A 20,483-nucleotide genomic window follows, 5' to 3' on the forward strand; every position below is an offset into this window, starting at 1 on the left:
TGTTTGATCCTTCCAACACTAGTTTTTATACTATAAGAAACCTGTCTAAGGCTTTATTTAAGTATGAATAGTTAATTCTTTGTAAATTTTACAACACCATTGTGCCACCTAATGCTTTATATGTGGAGGTGTACTGGCAATCCCGGCCACGAGTTAGTGTAGCTCAGCTCAAAATAATTATACGCAATAAACTAAGCACACACGTTGTTTGTATCGTATATCTGTGGAACACGTGTGACGTGGAATAAATTGTAGCATCGTGAAAACGTTTGAAATTGAAACACGGCCTCATCTATCGAATACTTACGCAATCTAGATAACAAAAGATGTTTGAGTGTGGTGCTAGATGCTTAACACAGATGTCAATAGATTGACTCACACCGCCATCTATTAACAACTTATGGAACTCAATAGATTAACTCACACCGCCATCTATTGATAAGTTATGGAACTTATAAACGAATTACGGTTATGAAAACCCTATGAAAACTCCTTAAATTTGTAATAAAAAATGTTGAGGGTCACTTATCGGGATAAAAACTATCCTATCTCCCAAGTTGGACCAAGCAATAAACATTTACAAAATTCGTTAAAATTGGTTGAACGGTTTCGGAGGTTAGCGTAAGCGAACATCGTGGCACAGGGTTTTCTATATACATATAAAGAAGATTGTATTATCCCTCTGAAGCATAGTGACATGCTGGTATGTCACTTATTTCCACTCTGTTTTTCTACAAAAAAATTTTTTTAGCGCATAACGATGAATGTGAATGTATACTTAGGATGATAGGAGACCAATTGTTACCACAATATGACTATTAACCCTTAGCGACACAGTGGCATTCCTGAATGCCACCCGTTTTAAAGCACGTTTTTACGATTAGTAGTTTTATTCGGTTTAACCGGTTTTTTTTTGGAATTTTATGATCTTGATATATTAGAGGATCAAAGTTTATGTTCAAATTTGTGTATATAAATCAACAAACTCTGAAAAATAGCACTTTTTTTTAGAAAAAATGTATTATTGAAGATAGTTTCAAGAGTATTCTTACGATTTTTGGTAGGCGGGGGTTTTTAGGGTCGCTGATTACGAATCCGTTGTCAGATTTGCAAAATTCAAAATGGCGGACACAATATGGCGGCTGTGCACTTCAAATGACAGATTTTATGACCGCAAAACGGTTGCAATTGATTTGAAAGTATGGAAAAGATCTTGGGTTTTATGATTTGCGAAGGTCAAACGACTTTTTGCGTTTTGGTCCACCATATTGGATCCGCCATTTTGAATTCCTAACTTTTGAGTGCGGATTCGTAATCAGCGACCCTGAAAACCCCCGGGTACCAACTTTCGCTTTCGTCAAACGAGTTTTTGCACGTTTGGTCCGCCATATTGGAACCGCCATCTTGAATTTTCAAATTTTGAGTGCAGATTCGTAATCATCGACCCCAAAAACCCCCGAGCACGAAACTTCAAGTCCATAGTAAGTAAGGAAAAATGTGTGCCGCTAAGGGTTAAGGGTTTATGTTTCACTTAGTGGATGTTGATAATAACTACAGTACAAAAAAACACGTTTTTTAGATAATAAATGATAATAAACCAAAAATTAATTCAGAGATGTTTTTTGGGTCGCTGATTACGAATTCAGGCTCAAAATCTAGAAATTCAAAATGGCGGAACCAATATGGCAACCAGAAACTTTAAAAAATTGATCCTATTCGTTTGAATTTGGTTACCCGGGGGTTTTTTAGGTCGCTGAAAACGAATCTGACGACAGAATTTGAAAATCAGGACTACGGATCCAATATGGCGAACTGCAAATATGAAAATGGATCCTATTCGCTCATATTAGATCCGCCATTTTGAATTTTGATAAATTCTCAGATCTGACCCGATTTTCAAAATCAGTGACCTCCAGAACTCTTATATACTCAGTATCAAGGATCTTGAGTGCAAGGAAAAATTTATGCCTCTAAGGGTTATCTCTTCTTCTGCGTTCGAGAGTATATCCCCTTAATCTCTAGTAAATAAATAAATAAATCTATCATCCCAGTCTGAAACAGTCCAGTTTGAATATATAACATGAAAAATACGAATGGAGCAAAAATGTTTCTGGGGAAATGTAGTATGGAGGTGAGTGTGGAGCGCGGCATTGCATCGACAGCAACAGATGGACATCCGAGCCACAGCGGCGTCGCATTGTTCTAAAAGAATTTGATTGGAACGAAATCGAGCGAAGCCTGGACCCCTGCAAGCCTCGAACATAATAGAACGATGGAGTGACACGTGTGCCGCAGCGGCTCTCGCGGTGTTAATTAAAACAATGCTTGACTGGTGTAAACCGCGACACCAATGCCAGAGCAAACCTAGGAGCTCGCATATGGTCTCACCGCACTTCATTCACTTCGGCACAATAAAACGCCAGTCGTGCCAACTTGCGATTATTTTCTCGACGCTGGCTCTTCTCTCTGAGTGTTCAGATTTTGTGTAAGCTTCGGGATTCGTGAAGCGTGCAAAAAAATTTCCGGACGAACCAAGATCTTTGAAAAATCTTCACGATAAGCCTCATCATGAACTCGTAGATCGAAACGAATCATGCATTCGGAAAAAGGTCTTTCAATTTGTTGAAAACTAATGGATTCTGTTGAATTATGTTCTAAACTTCATAGGCAAGAAATTTTCGCGTGAACACAGGAGGGTTATTGAATTTATTTGAAATTTCTGTCGAACGGATGAATCCTTGTTTCACAAAAGTGAATTTTGAGATAAGTTCATGACTGAATTTAACCGTTTCCATTTTTCATGGCGACGAAAAATCCTTACAAATAAATTAGAACTGGCTTGAAGAGCGGATATTCATTAGAATCATCGTAGAGTTCGGCGATACTTTTCGACGGCTAATGTCACCTTTTACGAGTCAGATTTAACGAATGAAGGAATTAAAAATTCTTCAAGTACAATAAAAATTTGTTCAAGTCAACAATCCGATATGAAGAAGGAAATGAATTTTGCGGTAGTTGAAAAACTGTTGATATTACAGAAGATTTCATCTTTTTTCTCACGCTAGGGATTCGCTTGATTGCTGCGTCAGCAATCATCTTTTTCTTCTCAATCTGTTCCGGATTTCAATATGCAATAATGTACAAATTACGACAAAAATTTAGGATAACTATTTCCATCGTAAAGTTAACTTCCGAGTGAAAAACCGATGTGTATAATTATGCGTGTAATGAATTACCAAAAATATATTATTCAGTTTTACAAATTTTGAATAGCAGAGTTCTACATGGAATCAACTAAAAATCACAATACCGTATGTTTACCTAAATAATAAAAATATCATCGGTTTTGAACATTGTTAGATCGACTTTTGCCATTTCAAAGAATATTCGTATCGGAAATCATTTTCCAGTTTGGTAATTTCAAAAAAAAAAAAAAACATCAAAAATGCTTCACCTCTTGGTGAATTACGGGAAAAAATGATTGATTAATTCACGTCAATCATTTCTCACAATATCAAATACTCTCTCAAATTGAGGCAATGCAAATTGTTGAAAAAAAAAGTCATTTCTTTCGAAAAAAAATTACGGTCAACTGATTTCCCGATAGCGAGTGAAATTCTTCACACAATTAATTTCAACGATAACGAGTTTCGGTCTCCCCATGACTGTGCCAACCGTTAAATCGCGATCAGAGCATGCAGGAATGATGGCATCTGCATTATACGGGTCGCGCATAAGTCGGTTTCGAATTAGTCGCGTGACTCGACCGGAAACAGTCGTTTGCTCGTCACCGTCAAGGGGTTACATCCATACGAGATACTCGGCCTCCTCTACGAGGCAGAGAAAAAAAAAATAAGCAAAAAAGGCAACTGAAACGAAACAACGACGAAAAAAAAAGAAAGAAAAAACTTGTAAATTGAAAGAAGCGAGATGAAAAAAATCCCCCGCGATTCGTATCGGACGCACGAACTGCGCCGCAGGGACGGAACGTGCGGATGGGGTTCGCTTTTTTTCCTCCTTATACAAACGTGCGAGATGATGACGCCTGACTCCACAGCTGTCCCATTGCCAGAGTGATGTCATCGTGGAAATTAGGCCAATGTTCAAATATCTTGCATAATGTACCCTATGTGACGCGTCGGAAGTCATTTTCTCGTGATTATAGGCTTAATATTGCGTTCAGTGAATTTATCGTCGCGAAATATTTACTGAGGGGGGGGGGGGGGGGGCACATATTTTGGCCATTTTTTTGCCCCGTTTAAATGTTACTTCGTTATAGATTTGCCTCGCAACTTTTTATCCCATAAATTCTATCTCTCTAAGTAATTGGAAATGAACAACGTCAAACCGAAGAGAAAGTTTTGCATGAAATTTCGCAGAAAGATATTAATTTCTAGAAATTACATTCTCTGTGAGACAAAGAGTAAAAGAGTAATTTCTCTGGACGGAAACTTGTATAATCTTTCGGTAAAAATCATGACCGTTTTAACGATCATTATTGTGCGAAAAATGATCGCTCAAAAGTGAGCCATTTAATCAACTATCTGTCGAAAACGATGAAATTTGGCAAAAAATTCTATTCGAAAACTGAAGTATTGTTTCTGATACTTCTAAATACTTTGGACGGTTAGATTTTCGAAGCCTGCGTAAAACGCGCCATTTTTGAACAGTAAGTTCTATCCGAAAACTAAAGTATTGTGTCTGATTCTTCTAAGGAAAGTTAGATTTTCGAAGCCTGCGAAGCGTGCGTAAAATGCGTCATTTCTGAACAGTAAGTTCTATCCGAAAACTAAAGTATTGCTTCTAATTTTTCTAAGGAAAGTTAGATTTCCGCAACCTGCGAAGCGTGTGTAAAATGCGCCATTTCTGAACAGTGAAGTGAAATAAGTCTGGCGCATGCGCTTAGCGGAAAGTCTCAATTTTCCACACTAGGGCTTTCATGGCACATGCGTGCATTCCTATGACATAATTTTACGCACCACCAGTGACGTCATTCGGTTGATTGTGAGTTCGACCTGCAGTTTGGGTGCTTAGGTTAGGTTCCATGAAACCGGCTTTCCAAATCAAACTCTCTTTCATAGGGGTTAGAAAAACTAGTGTCTGTCACATGTGCGGATGGAAGATATCTGACTCGTGCGTTTACGCAACTCGCCTTGGCTCACACTGCAAACTTCATACTCGTCGGAAATCGACCAATTTCCACACTCAGAACACAATATACTATGAAACATGCGCACAAGTACTAAAATAATAGAAAAAAGTTCTCGACGAGCTGAGACTTAGTTATGGATTTCTGACATAATATGTACCCAGCATAACTGGTCGAATTAAAAATATACAAGTGTTGAAAAACAATAAAAAACAACAACCCTTGATCAGAAATATTTTCTGTTACGTTGGAACAAATTCCTGAATGAAGAATGCAAAAAAGAGACAATCCAAACGAAAAAAAACAGACCAAACAAAAAAGGAAAGTAACTGTGCGGGCTGAAGTGACGAAGCCAATGTACAAATCAACGCGTTGCATACAAACTGGTAGTCCGTCTGTATGTAAATCTGTTTGTCGCATGGATTATTTATATATATATTAAAAAATGACTATATATTTTGTAACTTACCATGCAAATATCGTTCAAGATGACGAAAAAAAAATTATGTAAAAGTTTGAACTCTTAATATTGATATTAGGAGATGCCTATTTGCGATTTTTTTTATTGTGGAATTTTATTACTCAACTACGGAGTGGCGTGTCGTAAAAAACATTACATATTATTATAAGAAATTGAACGATCTACAAAAAAGGTCTGTTGCAATTTTTTCGTAAATCTACTGGTTCAAAAATGATTTAATGTTGAAAATTAGTTATGTCAAATTTCACGATTTTTTTCATTTCCACTATTAAATAATGATTGATAAATGAAAAAAAATATAACATTTCTCACAGTTTACGTTATCTTCTTTACTGAAACATCGAAATCATCCCAAAATTTCCGACTACTTAATAAAAAATAAGCCTTTAACATAAACTATTGTACAAAATTCACATTTTCATCAACTTTTGAACCAGTAGATTTACGAAAAAATCGCAACAGACCTTTTTTGTAGATCGTTCAATTTCCTACAAGAATATTATTTCCTATTATTTAAACGGGAAACGGAAAATCGCAAATAGGCACCTCTTAGTATTAATATCAAGAACTCAAACTTTTACACAATTTTTTTTCGTCATCTTGAACGATATTTTCACGGTGACAAACGAAAAAAATAGTCATTTTTTTGGCCCACCTTAATATATATGTGATATATGGTATAATGGTATATATCGATAATATAATATTATTATTATTAATAATAATATTAATAATAATAATTATTAATAATATTGTTATTATCATTATTATTATTATTGTAGTACTACCATTTTCCTTCCACCCCCCGCCTTTTCTATTTCTATTTCTTTGTTTTCAGTCCCTCAGTTTCCCGTCCGCCGCCCCTCTCTCAGTATTTCATTGTAAATGCGCATGCAAATTGTTGATCCCTGGTTTAAGCCAGAGGAAACGTAGTGTGAGTGTATGTGTGTGTGCGTGTGTGTGTATATATGTATATGCATATGTGCATAGGTATAGGTATATCAGTTGTTACCTACATACGTACCAGGGATTAATTTAAGCGCAGTCATTGTTTTTTGCCAGTTATACCGATGGCAAATGAAAGAGAGAACGGGGCGAAAAAAAAAAAATAAAAGAGAAAAGAGAAAAAAAAACCAAGAGGCAAAAACCCACGTGGAAATCCTCGTCACGCTTCTTTGGTACGTTTGCTCTCGCACACATATTCGTATATATTATAAGCGCTGCTGTACGGAACTCGCACATTTGCGCGTGCAAAAAATTAGTCGACCAACGGCTTTTCCGACAGGGCGCTTTGGCTTAGTATAAATTTCACCCCCCTCGTGAAAGGGGGAAAAAAAGAATTAATAAGAAGAAAAAGAACGACAGCGATATAATATCAATATTACCAGCAATGGAGAAAACACGCCCGAAAAGTGCATCTGGTTTTTGTTTTTTTATTTTTCAATCCATTTTTTGTTCGAACATAAATACAGATTTGATCGTTTCGATCAGGCTGTTAATTTGATTGAATTAAAAGTAAATTCTTGCTTTTAGCTAATAATTTTTTTAACATAAGTTATGATTAAGAAAAAACGAAACTCATTGTAAAAAAAAAAAAGATACAAAATGTACGTCAGAACGGAATGAATTCTCACGTACATTTGAAAACATATGCTTTGATGTTTTGAAAACACGTTTAACCTTGAATAATTGAAAGAATATCAAATTTTAATATTGTTTGCCTCAGTCGCTCTAAATATTCCTCGATTTCAGTATTCAACAATATTTAACAATACATGAACCAAGCCGATTTGTGCAAAAAATATTCTAATGTCACCTCGTAAGTTTTCACTCTCACTAGGTGTATTATTTTACGAAAAATGAAAGTTTCCCTACAAAGGAATTGACCGATATTTTCAATTCATTAATATTTTCCCAACTCTTCGGCAATTATTTTAGGTTAAAATAGAGGAGGATCTGGCAAAACGGCTGGGGGGGGGGGGGGGGGGGGGCCAAATGGGGTACCCTTAAAATATTATGAAAAAAGTTTTGTTTTTCTAAATATTTTTTAAACAGTCCAATATGACTTTTTTAAACATTATTGAGCATTATTTTGAATTTTCAAAAATTTTCAAATCTTTTTTTTTCCTGACATTTAAAAATCCTTTTTCTTCCTTTGGTTACAATTCGAAAAAAAAAAAAAAATGTAGCATATTTAAGTCCTCGAAAACTAAGTATTTCCTTAAGTGCCCCGTTTTGCCCCCCCCCCCCCCCTCCCTCTTATGTTCTTGAAATGTTACCGAACTAAACTTCTTCGGGATTTCATAATACTGCTGATCTCAGGCGTTTAAATAAACCAGATTTAAAAAACAGATGCAATTAAGAAATGATGAGTTAAAAACCACATTACCAACCGAAACGATAAATTTGCAGTGAAGATCAATGAAAATCAACTTACGATAAATTATTTTCAGAAAGACGATTTTCCGGCGATCAGTGCGTCTCTCCGTCGTTATCTTCCGGAAAGCGATACACCGCTGATTCTTGACGTCGATCTGGATTTCTTCAGCACGAAAAATCCCTTCCGAGATCTCCACGAACGTGCTGGTCTCTATGATCGTCTGGCGCCGCTTTACGCCTTTGATCGTCCCCATTCGTCTGATCCTCAGGTGAGTTAATGCCAATATATTACGTGTACTACTCATGTACAGGTGCTTAGTGACGAGGAAGACAATGTAGATTGAAAAAGAACGAGAAACTACTTCTACACCAGACGACAATCTGTGTTCAATACAAAATTTCATGATATAATTATTTTCCTGATTGTTTGAATTTATTATACGCTGAAGTTTTCCTATTCGTAAAAAAAAAACATTTCAGTGTTGATTTCATTGAAATACGTGAAACGTGTCAAGAAATCACCCCGTTGAGTGCCCATCTTTGAGAATCGTTTCCACCCCTTGAAACCGTTTTTGGGCACATAAAAAAAATGCGTGTCTCTTAGTTTTCAATGTTCTACAACATACATGAGTCTCAACGAAATCAGAGGGGGGCACCAAACTGATGTTCCTTGTATGTACGCCACTTTCTGATGTTCTGACGAGCTTCATTGACAAAATCAGAATTTCAAAAGTACACAAGAAACAGGAAATCGAATTCCGATGAAAGTTAAATTCGCATATTGTGTGGGGAGGAGAGAATTTGCTGTGCAATTGCCATGGCTGATAGTTATCGACATTTTCATTTGGTTCAAAATTTTATGAGAGAAGGTACCACTTATCCGATTTTCGGATTCCCAATTTTTACAACGACTACTGGCTGGAAATACAAATTTGAAATCCAGTATTTCACTCTTTTATTGTCGTAGTTACAATATCACAAGTAAAACGGTTGACTTTAGTTCAAAATTTTTTCGATCAAAAGAATACAAAAAAATATCGGTCACAGTATATACATATAATCTGAGACCGTAAATTCACAACGAGTAGTAGACATCAATTTTTTTCCTATCAAATATGCAGAATGCTTCAAATATATTGTTGTAGCAACGACTATAACAGATATGAAAATCCATCGTGAGTGACGTCACGATGTTACGAAAATTTTGTAGCCTATAAATCAAGTATGTCTACAAATTGTGATAACGTTTTTAAATTATGAGGTATTTTTTATTTCGGAACAAGCATGTGTCAAAATTTTTCCGTCACAATCCTAACGTCCCACTTCGTGACATTTCTCTGCGAGTTCACATAAATCAGCCCCTTTTAAACTCGCACAATGGAGAAGTTAGCGCAAGTTTTGTATTATACTTACCATTCATGGTGGCACTGGTCAGGGAAAACCGGGAATTGGTGAAAAAATTAGGAAATATCATGATGATATTGAATAATTGAACAAAACTTCCGTTCATGAAAAAACAAAATTCGAAGAATTATTATTTTCTCACTTCTCTGACCACTAAACAAATCATAAACATGTTGTTGAACGCCTATTGATTCGAAAATTTATTTATTAGATACTCGAATTGTAAATACTGGTTCGAATTCTACGCAGTGGAGAGACAGGGAATGTTTTCAACCATTTATAGTAGCCGCCGTGTGCATATAATGCAAGGAATAATTAAATGATGAACAATGCTCGACTCGATCGCAACGCGTCGCTTATATATACACTCACATATACATATATATAGTTGGACATTATAATGCGGCGTGCATATCGGCCGCGCATAATGTAGGGGATCCGCTTTGCAGAAGGGCGCATGTGTGCGCGGGTCACGCGGCGGGAGATTCGAGGGTAATAATAGCCGCGCATTGTCTACGAAAGCAGCCTCGAAACATCCGGAAGTAAAAGTACGACACGGGAAACGAGGGACGGGTGCTTAGATGCAAACCGGGATACAGAGCGGGTATTTAGCCGGTCTTTTCAACCCCGTGATCGTCATCTGGCTCGCGCCTAACTCCAAGTTTGCATAGGTATCTCTATACCTGATGGCGAATAAATCATCCCGTGTATGCAAACAGTCCGGTAGAAATCGTCACTCCCTCAGGCTGCGCGGCGTTTGAAACCCTAAACTTTTTTGATGTATGGAAAATTTCAATTATCAGCAAAGTTTCGTCAAGCAAATGTTTTTCTACCTGTTCAGAGGAATTGGGTTCAGTATGTTTCTAGAGATATTGATTCGAATCGTGTATAAAACTAGTGTTTCTCAGAAACGCCTTGCGTGAAGTTTTTTTTTTTTTTAATTTTGACAAGAAACTATGACACCAGTTTGCAAAAGGAAATTAGAATTATAGCGAAAAATGGCGAGAAGATGTTAAAACGTATCGTATAAAATATTTTGAATTTACATACTTTTGATTCGACAAAACTTTATTATTTTATGATTAATCATCAGATTTAAAATTGTATGCTAATTTTTATATTCTACGCTGTTACAAAATCTATGGAGTTTTTTGAATACAATAACCAATTTTAAAAACACGATTCGAATCAATATCCAGAATCTAATTGAACATGTACGTAGACAAAAAATAGTCGATTCCAACAAAATCAGCCATATTTATTTATTTTAAAGCGATTGTAAATAAAAAATCGATACGCAAGTTTTTGTTTACAATTTTGGTGTTTGTTTTTTTTTTCTTCTTCTACAAATGTTTAAAAAAATCATCGTATCTTATTAATGTAGAGATTCAATCAATTCTCAACATTCGATTATCGCCTAATAAAATGAAAAGAAATTGAAGTATTGAATCATCAACCCCGTAAAACTCACGAGTAAAATATTCAAGAAAACAAATGGTAAAGATTTTTTGGTCACATTTACAAAACTACTGTTCATTTTGTATTCAAAACCTGTTTCTACCGCCCCATCGCAATAAATGAAATCAGGTACTGTGTATAGTAACGAAACTAGAAATTATTTCTATTGGCAGCGTAATTATTCGAATCTTACCGCACTTCCGCTTTATTTTCCTGTTCGTTATCACGTTCTTCACCATTCTTCTTCATAATTATCTCAATCATAAAACATATTATCGTCAAATCTTTTAGGCCTCTTCACTGTGTTCGTTGAGCATAAGATTTCTTATCTTCCAATCATCAATTCATCTTCATCACGCTCATAAACGGATAAGTTTCCTTTTTTCCTTCTTCATCATTTCTACGAGTGTATTCACTTAGCGAGTTAATTTTTCACTTCGTATATTCATCTTTTCTCACCTCTGTAATTTTCTCAATTCCTCCATTCCCTTTAGCTTCCTCGACGACAAATAATCTATAATTTATTGAACATGTTCATTATGGGTAAAAAATTTCTATTCCTGGTTTTTCGATCCTCCCTTCTTTCGTTTGCCGTTACTTTCGGCTGACTTATTCATGCACCGACTATTCAGTCCATATCAGATTCACTCTTCAAAGCCATAGAATTTCACCATGAATAAAACCCACTCGCTGAGCATTCCTGGGGGGGAGGGGGGGGGGGGGGGGGGCTTGGAGATAAAAAGAGCGATTTTTTGAGAATTTTTTTTAGAGAATACGGTTGATAAAAATTTATCTATGTAACTGGTGCATGATAAAGTAACATCTGAAACATGTTGTGTTCAATTTTCATTGAATAATATTCAGAGTTAAGCCAATGGTAGCAAATCCTCCCAGGCGCCTCGGAAAAAGATTGTTTTCAGATGCACTGCATAACTCAACACTGGATTATCTGAAATCAAAAAACCAAAGTTCTTTCATTAGTTAATGAGTTTCTCTAGGTTGTAACAGTGAGTTATTTTTTTTTTGTTTTGGTTTTAATAACTGGTAACACTGGGAAGTGAAAAAATCGATTTCCGAATAAGAATCGGCCATTTGTTATTATAAAAGAGATTACAATAATTGAAAAAAAAAAGTCGAAATTGCTGCATTGCAAATTGTCTATAAAAATTGTGTATCAAATTTCAGAACGATCGGTGCAGTGAGATTTTGAGTCACGGAGTGCGCCAGCTTTGAGAATGTTGTTTCGAGAAAAAGGCGTTTAAAGTTTTTTATATTTAAAATTCACAAATCAAATGTTAATAAGCTATTCATTTTTGTCTATACTCACACAGAATCATTAATGCCAGGCCCATAAAGTGAAGAAATTTTTTGAATCGATTTTTTTTACATCTAAGACACTATCCCCCCGAAGGGAAGCACACCCACTGAACTATTCAAGAAATCGATTTTGTTTAAACAACAAATCAATGTCAAAATTTAAAAATGATTCGATTATTTCGTCACCGTTGAAATAAAAAATTTTTAAATGCCTATTTTTCACACGTCTATAGGGTTTGCTCCCCTTAAAAAACGATTTCTTTTTCTGTTCAAAAAAGAAACGCCGAACCATCTTACAGAAGCATCGCGCGATCGCGTAAATCTACGAGGGCAATAATAAGCTGTACGAAGATTGCAAGCTTCTCAGTAAGACTCTGAAAGGGGCAAGTGAGCTGTGTGCCCGGGTCACGTGTGCAAATGCTTCCGGTTCATAGCTCGGCCATTTTTCTCTCGGAACGGCTACCCGACCCGTAGACTCGGGGTCTACGGGGGCTTCTCACGCTCATCTGCATAGACGGGTGATTTCTGCGCCGGGACTCGGGGAAGCACTCGAAGCCGCGGAGGCGACCCCCCGCCGCTTTTCCTGAATCAACCACCGTCGATTTCAACGGAGGAATTAATACCGGCGAGGCATGCAAATCGGCGTCAAATGCCACGCATTGCGACTCACGGTGCCCGTAAGGATGCATCCTGGGACGTACAGTCGGGTGAAAAGTATGTCGTAAGAATTGGGTCGTTGGCTGACGTTGATGTGTTTTGAGTTCGTAAAATGGTATCGAGTAGGGGTGAGAAGATAGAATTGGACCAGAATGGCGATTTTTCATAGACGCGTAAGTCTTATTCGTAAAATTTAAAAACGTGGAAAGTCCAAGTGTAGAAAATAGTAAATATAGAAAGTCGAAATACAGAATGACAAAAAGTACAGAATAAGTTCGTAACATATTATTGGATAGGGGTGAAAAGCTAGAATTGAACCAGAATGTCGGTTTTTCATAGACGAGTAAGTCTTATTCGTAAAATTTAAAAATGTGGAAAGTACAAGTGTAGAAAATAGTAAATATAGAGAGTCGAAATACAGAATGAAGAAAAGGTAGACAGGTCAGAACCTAGAACAGCAAACTGAGAATCTGTATACGATTCTATATTATCGAGAGGAATTCTGACGATTGTACACTTCGGCATTCTATGTTTTTACCTTTCCATTCTTTTGCTTGTCCAAACTTCTACTTTAAATATTTTTAAATTCTATAAATTAAGTTTTCGGTTCTTCAAAAATTCGATATTGCGGCCCCTTAATTTTTGTAACTTTTTATACTTTCAACCTCACCGAATATTATCAAATAAAAGTTTCAATTTCTTTTTCACTTCGTACTTTGTTATTTGAATAACTTGTGCGACGAAATTATTCTTTTTATAGATTACTGGGATATATTGTTTTAATTTAAGTAAAGCAGTAACAAAAAAAAAAAACAAATATAATAAAATTCTGTTTCAAGATTTTACCAGAATAGATAAATCTTTTATTGAATATTTGATCAATTCGTATTTCAATATCAAAGATTGATTGTTGCTAAGATCACGATATTTATTTTGACATAAGTTTATTTAAATTTTTATTCATCCATCTCATTCATACTGTTTAAATTGTAGCAATAGTTAAAATATGCCTCATCATTAATAATTAATTTCTTTACCTCATATTGTATCTTCATCTAATTTGGTTCAAACTTTCTAGTCATGTAAACAGTAAACAATAAATAAAATCAACAGTTTGTAACTTATCTTGAAATTTGACCACACAAGTTAGATAGATATAACTTTCAATAATTCCATTACAATACGTATCTCATCAGACCATTCTTCCAATAATACATTCGTTCTCGTAGATAAGTTATATTTAACGATTTATTGCCATTTGACTGTTCACTGTGATTCTTAAAATATAATACCGTTAATTGACTAGAATAATTTCTTGTATAACGAATAAATTAGTAAAAAAAAAATTGTAAAAATAAAATGTCGAGACTTTGTCGCCAGTCACTGGCTAATACCTTTCACACATGGCTGATCTCTCTTAGCTCCTAGATCCAATATCTAATTTGGCGTAGTCAAATTTGAATCTGACACTTACGAACTGTCGGAACTGATCAAATCCAAAATTCAATCATCTCACAACTGAGAAAGAACCGCGTTAATTGATTTAGAAAAATATGAAAATCCGTTAAACCATTCTCGAGATATCGTCATTTTGATTTCAAAATTTTTCAAATCCGGAATGTCAACGCTGCCCTGAACAAGTCAGAAACTACAAAACTGATAAAATCTAAACTTTAATCGCTTCTGAGCCAGTAAAACAATTTCTTTCAAAAGATCATTTAATTTTCAAAATTTGTAACCCATTTAATAAAAACTCGTCAAAACTCGTTAAAAAAAAATATATCACAATATTTAAACCTCAAGGAACACTTTTAGACTTAAAGAAAAAAAAAAAACTGCAAGCAAACGAAATTTTTCTCATGGCGTTCAACTCGGTGTATATAAAAAGGGCGAAACGCACCCTTGAATGCGAACCGCATGTGCGGTATGTAAATTTGGAAAAGGCCGGCTACCCAACGACCCCCATTATGTACGGCTGCAAAAATCGAGTAGGTACATAGAATCGGTGGAGCGCCCGTCAACTTTCCTGTCCGGCTACCTGTCCTGGTCCTGAGAACTCGTTTTCGCATTTGAATCATTTAAGATATTTAAATGACGCTTCGTGCCTAGCCGCCGCATCGGCATCGGCTTCAATGCATCGGTGCATACGCTTAAATGTCACAAATGCACTCTCCGCGAAGAAGGAAGCTGTTGCAGGCTGCCGCAGAAATCTTCCCAACGAGGCATCGACTCGCCTCTGAATAAGTAATTGTGAGAAAATACGTTGCCTTCTGAGCGCGTTGAGATATTAAAAATTATATCATTTTTCTTACGGTTGACAGAAAATTTCGGGTAAAATTAATTGTTGAGATCGTGGTTAGTGGATGCGATATAGCGGTTCACGATTTAATTACAATTTCCGCCACCAGAGGGCCTGAAAAAAAGTTTTCAGAAAATCGGAGAGAAAAAAATCGGTTTTCAGAAATGAAAAAAGAAAGTTTTTCGGAAAACTTTTTTTCCCCACGTTTTAATCAAACGGGAATTTCGTTTTTTGTGAAAACTTTTCTTCATTTCTGGAAAACCGTGTTTACAGCTACAGAACTGATTTTCATTTTTTACCCACTCGAATTTGGCCTGCAATTTTTTATACGATTGTTTTCACTTTGAAAAGCACTAATTTGTTTGTTTTTTTCAAATATTTTCGACACGGTTCGAATTTTTCAGAAATTTTCAAAAAATCATTTTATTGTTCGACACAATTTAAAAATCTGTAAGAATTCTAAAAAATCATGTGTCAGATATGAAAATTTTTAAGCTCAGAGCCGGAGTGAGGAGATCTTTCCTTCTCACTGTGTTTAAGCTTTTTGAAATAAAAAAAACCGTATACTTTTTCCATTTTTATGAAAAATTCAAACAGTTGAGGGCCGCATGGAAATTGTAATCAGAAATTTATCAGCAGCCTAGATATCTGTCCCCTAAAAGTTAGCAAAAAGGTTTTAACCACACGATGCGAAGTCGTGAACTATATAATTAGTAATTTTATCAATAAGGTAAAAGACCTAAGCGACAGGAAACCGCGCCATTAAACTTAATTAGCATCGAGGCAAAGTGGGAAATAACAGGGAAAACCACCAGCGTTATCGTGGTTTTTTTAATTGCGCATAAATTAACGCTCCTTATACATATATAATGTGTGTAATATATATATATATATATATATATATATGTATGTATATGTGTATACACATAATAACAAAGTAGTACAGGAGCTTTGTTTCACTGCGCGGAGATACATAATTAATTTTCCATTCCTTTTTTGTATTCCGCGTCGTTTTACATTTCTATAGGAGTTTGGTTGGTGGGCTAAAAACTAAGAATAAAACTTTTACTAAGCATTTTTTTTCTCTACCAGACTCTTGTACATTGAGTATGTATGAAATTATTGTATTAGTGAGCTACGACGAACTCTTTGAAAGTAAAAAAAATATGAAATCCTGAATCGATGCTTTCTTTATTTCAAATCGTTTAAAAATTATTAGACAACATCCTGGAGGTAAGTCCTATTTAATTCCACGATGGCTGATTCTAATTGCCATTTGCTGATCGAAATCAATATCGCGATTGAATTTTGTCGAGTGAATTGAATTTCGGTGAAATTTGTAGGAAATAGTACAGAAATTGAATGAATCACATGCATTTTCAACAATTTTGAAACGATATCTAAGCTTTTCTTGATTACAATTCCCAAATTTTGAATTTCTGTTTTATTTGTTTTAATTTTTTTTCTTTTGTAAAAAATCCTCACAGCTTACGAATGAACATGAATTCGATGAATACTAAATTAGCGTGCTACGTCGTAACAAAATTGCCGAAGATGAGCATCGATTTTTAAGTACCGATTTCTTGAAACAAAAAACGATTGACGATGAAGAACGAACGAAGGAAGAAATGATCGTGCCTAGATAGAAAGTGCGGAAAGAGTTGGCTTGGGAAACAAACGACGGGGGGAATAAAATACACACAATAAAATGTGGGGACGTGACATGAAAGAGGCGGGCTTGCTGCGGGAGCGAACGGCACGAGAGAGAGGAAACTGCCTTGCAGACGAGCAACGCCGCCGCAGAACCACCCCCATAAACAAATCCAATTTATTCTAAATTCTGGCACGTCAATGGCCGCCATGCCGTTTCCATTTTTTCTCTACGCTTCGCCTCGGCTCGTTTCTTTCCGTTTTTTCACCCAGTGTCTATTCAAGTTAGGATCTAAAATTCCCTGAGAATTCCAAGTGATCTAATGTTTTTCCAATTTTTTATTATTTGAATATAATTTTTGTGAAAATTTTCCTGTACATACATAACAATTTTTTAGCATTTCTTATTATTTTTCGAAATGTAATTGAATAATTTTCAAAACAAACGTTAAAGTCGAAACTTTCACAGTTTCGGTAATAAAAAAAAAAAAGAGAATCCTTACGCAGTGAACGGCTTTATATATTATATTTCAAGATCCTGTTGGAATTTTTCATTTTAGACTAACCGACTGTCCAAAATCCTAAGCATCTTCAGCTGTATCCGTATGGAACACACTACGAGTAGATAAATTTTGATGAAAAAATTACTGAATACACCTGAATGTATAAACTTTGAAAAACAAAAAAATGGATGGAATCGAATAAACAGTTTTTTATATAAAAATTCTCGAAGATCGTCTACTTTTCTAGCCATGTACTCACGATCAGATCTACCCCCTAATGCGGGAGTTTCACTCTAAATAAAACTACAAATAAAAGTTCAAGACAAAACCTGAGGGGATGGAATTTTTTTGAGGATTTTACCCGTTTTTAGTAATTAAAAATCTATAAGAAACAGAAACAGAAAGCAAACACAAGGTCCTCTTTAAGAAAATCGTGCATTCCTGCAGAACGCGAGCCGTTAAAAGTGTAATTGAACCCCGGAGCCGGTGGTTGCTCCCCTTGTATTTATCGATCTAATTGTCGAAGGTCTTAATTGCGGGGGATGGCGTCGGCCTTGAGACGCCCGCGCAGTTTCACCCCGGTGTGTATATAATACCTTACGTAAACGGCGCGACTTCCGTGAGGGAAGGTAATTACGTAACTGACCTGCCCCACCGGCAACGAGCTTCTTCTTCTTCTTCTTCTTCACTCGCCACCCACGTTATTTTTTTTCCTCAATGAAATCGACTCGGGCAACAAAATTATCATCCCCATTAAGGGGGTGGAAGATCGCGAACAAGGATGCGGATTCAATTTACTCGAGGACTCTGAACATGGTTTAGAATAGCTATTTATGTGGCATACCCGTAAACCATCTGTTTTTTTTTTTTGGCAAGGATAAAGATTTCAGGACGAGCTGAAGGCGAGCTGGAAGCGAGTACTGAAATTATCCGAGCCAAAAAACGGTTTACGGGCATGCCACATACAATATTTTTCACGGTATGGGCATTGAAAAGCAAAACGAAGAGTGAGGTTATGTCGCGATCTGTTCGACGAAGCTACTTTATTCGGCAGTTTGGGATGCGCACTTCGAACTGCGCATCAAAACTGCGAAATAAAGACTTTATTCCGCAACTTTGTTCGCTGCCGTATAAAGCGTCACTTTACGGAACGAAAACTGCCACAGAAAGTGGACTTTTCAATGCCCATACCGTAAAAACACTTTTTCTAGACTGACATTTCTGTTTTCTTATGTTACTTTTTTTCTTTTCAAAGCACGGATACTCAAATTATGGAATTTGAAATTTTCTCTGCCCATTTTCACTGTCGGAAATAATTTTTCGGATGTAAAAACCTTCGCGTGGTGAAAGAAAAACGTAATTTGAATCAGTTTGACGGTTCATATTGCCTAAGATATAGTGGATGCCGAAAAAAATTTACAAATTTCAACTCAATTAAGGCATCGAAAGATTTTAACCAATTTAAAAACGATTATCAATCATTATTTTGTGTGAACAGCGTTTAACCAGATCAGTTACTGCTAGTACAAAAGTGCAGATTATGAACGACTGGCGCTTTCCGCGCGCGAAAATAATATCCGGTTTTAATTCACTATCAGTGAATCAAGTTTTCATATTTTATTCCACGTCTGTTTAGGATTTCACAATTTATTCTATTTTTAGTGCCAACAGCAATCAAATTTCTTATCTGGCACGTGATGATTACAGTCGCAGATTTTCTTTCGCGACAGAATGATTTGTTTAAGGTTAGGTCTACAAGTTCACGATTACTTCTCGATCTTAAACATTCGGTAGATCATATTTGCAAGTAGATCAAAACAAAAAAGAGATATTTATTTAGTATTAACCTTTCAGAGCTGATTTTAACTCTATAATTTTCAATCTCCGTTATGATATTCAAAAACCATTGATTCGTGAAACGTAAAAAGATTCTACAACTCATAGACTGGATTATCGCAACGAGCGCTTGTTCGATTAATTACTGGATACGAGTATAATGATTAATTGAAACAAGGAACTAAGCGCTATAAAACTCACCTACGATTTGAAAATATGCTCACATGAGGTTCATTACCACTTTCGCTTTGAAAAATTTGCCTTTTCGATAATCAAAATAATAAAAATTCCGAAACGATGTCCCAGAAACTCGCGCCCATTAACAGTTTTTTTTTTATTTTTGCTTATTTGAGAAAAAAATAAATGTACATATTAAAGTGTTTCAAAGGGAAAATTTTTTCCTGAACTTTACAATTTTATTACTCATAAACGAAACACTGTACAATAATCAGCAAGATAGATTTTTGTAGGAAATTGAACGCTTTATAAAAAAGGTCCAAATGAAGATTTGCGTAAGGCGAGCCGTTTCGAAGTTATCAAGCCTCAACCGTTGAACTGTTAGAAATAACGATGTTTGAAACGGCTCGACTTACGCAAATCTTTATTTGGACCTTTTTTACGAAGCGTTCAATTTCCTATAAAAATCCATCTTGCTTATTATTATACAGTGATTCGTTTACGAGTAATGGAATTCCAAAGTTCAGGAAATTTTTTTTTCCGCGTTCTTCAAATGGAAATAGAAAATTGAGAATCGCCACCTTCAAATAATAATATTAAGGGCTCAAATTTTAATAGAGCCTTTGATCAGAGATACTCTGCCGGCCTTACAGTGTTCTTCGCAAAAAAAAAGTCCATTTTTTTGAAACACTAATATACATGCAAGAAAGAGTAGGACGGAAGGAAAACAGACTTCAGTTTTTCCGTCAGTCACGACAGGAACAGGGACGAAGGGACGAGCGCCTCCATCTAACCGTCCAGATATGAACCAACGATTCATTGCAGTTTCCCGATAAGCCGCAGTCCGTCGCTGTGACGAAACAAACGACTCGCGACGTCGACGCGACGCGACGCGACGCCGGCGCACCGCGTCCAATATGGCCGAGGGTCGTTACCCTGCTGCGCGCAGACTCCTGCAGACACGCAAGGAAAACCTCGAAGGATGGCGAGAGCCTGCGCCCTGACACTCTCAGATGCGGCCGCGTAACAAGCGGAGGATCCGATCGTCCGCTACGAAAGGATGGAATTTGAGTCTTCGCATTTGGAAGAAAAATCATTCCTACATGTGTCTGACGGAGAGGAATACATTGGATCATAAATCATCTCATTTACTGGTGATTTATAAAAATAAGC

General features: G+C 36.1%; 1 protein-coding gene across 2 annotated transcripts in view; it reads left to right on the plus strand.

The window, feature by feature from the left end:
• Window positions 1–20,483, plus strand: part of LOC124411293 (UPF0489 protein C5orf22 homolog) — a 764,359-nt gene that overhangs the window by 462,371 nt on the left and 281,505 nt on the right. Inside the window, exon 5 of one of the 2 annotated variants that reach the window (XM_046890352.1) lies at window positions 8,084–8,278. The exons of the other annotated variant lie outside the window; for it this stretch is intronic. Coding sequence (XP_046746308.1) covers window positions 8,084–8,278 — 195 coding nt within the window. The remainder of the gene's footprint in view (window positions 1–8,083; window positions 8,279–20,483) is intronic. 2 annotated transcript variants of the gene reach the window in all.

The sequence above is a fragment of the Diprion similis genome, chromosome 10, assembly GCF_021155765.1.
Source record: "Diprion similis isolate iyDipSimi1 chromosome 10, iyDipSimi1.1, whole genome shotgun sequence".
NCBI lineage: Eukaryota > Metazoa > Arthropoda > Insecta > Hymenoptera > Diprionidae > Diprion > Diprion similis.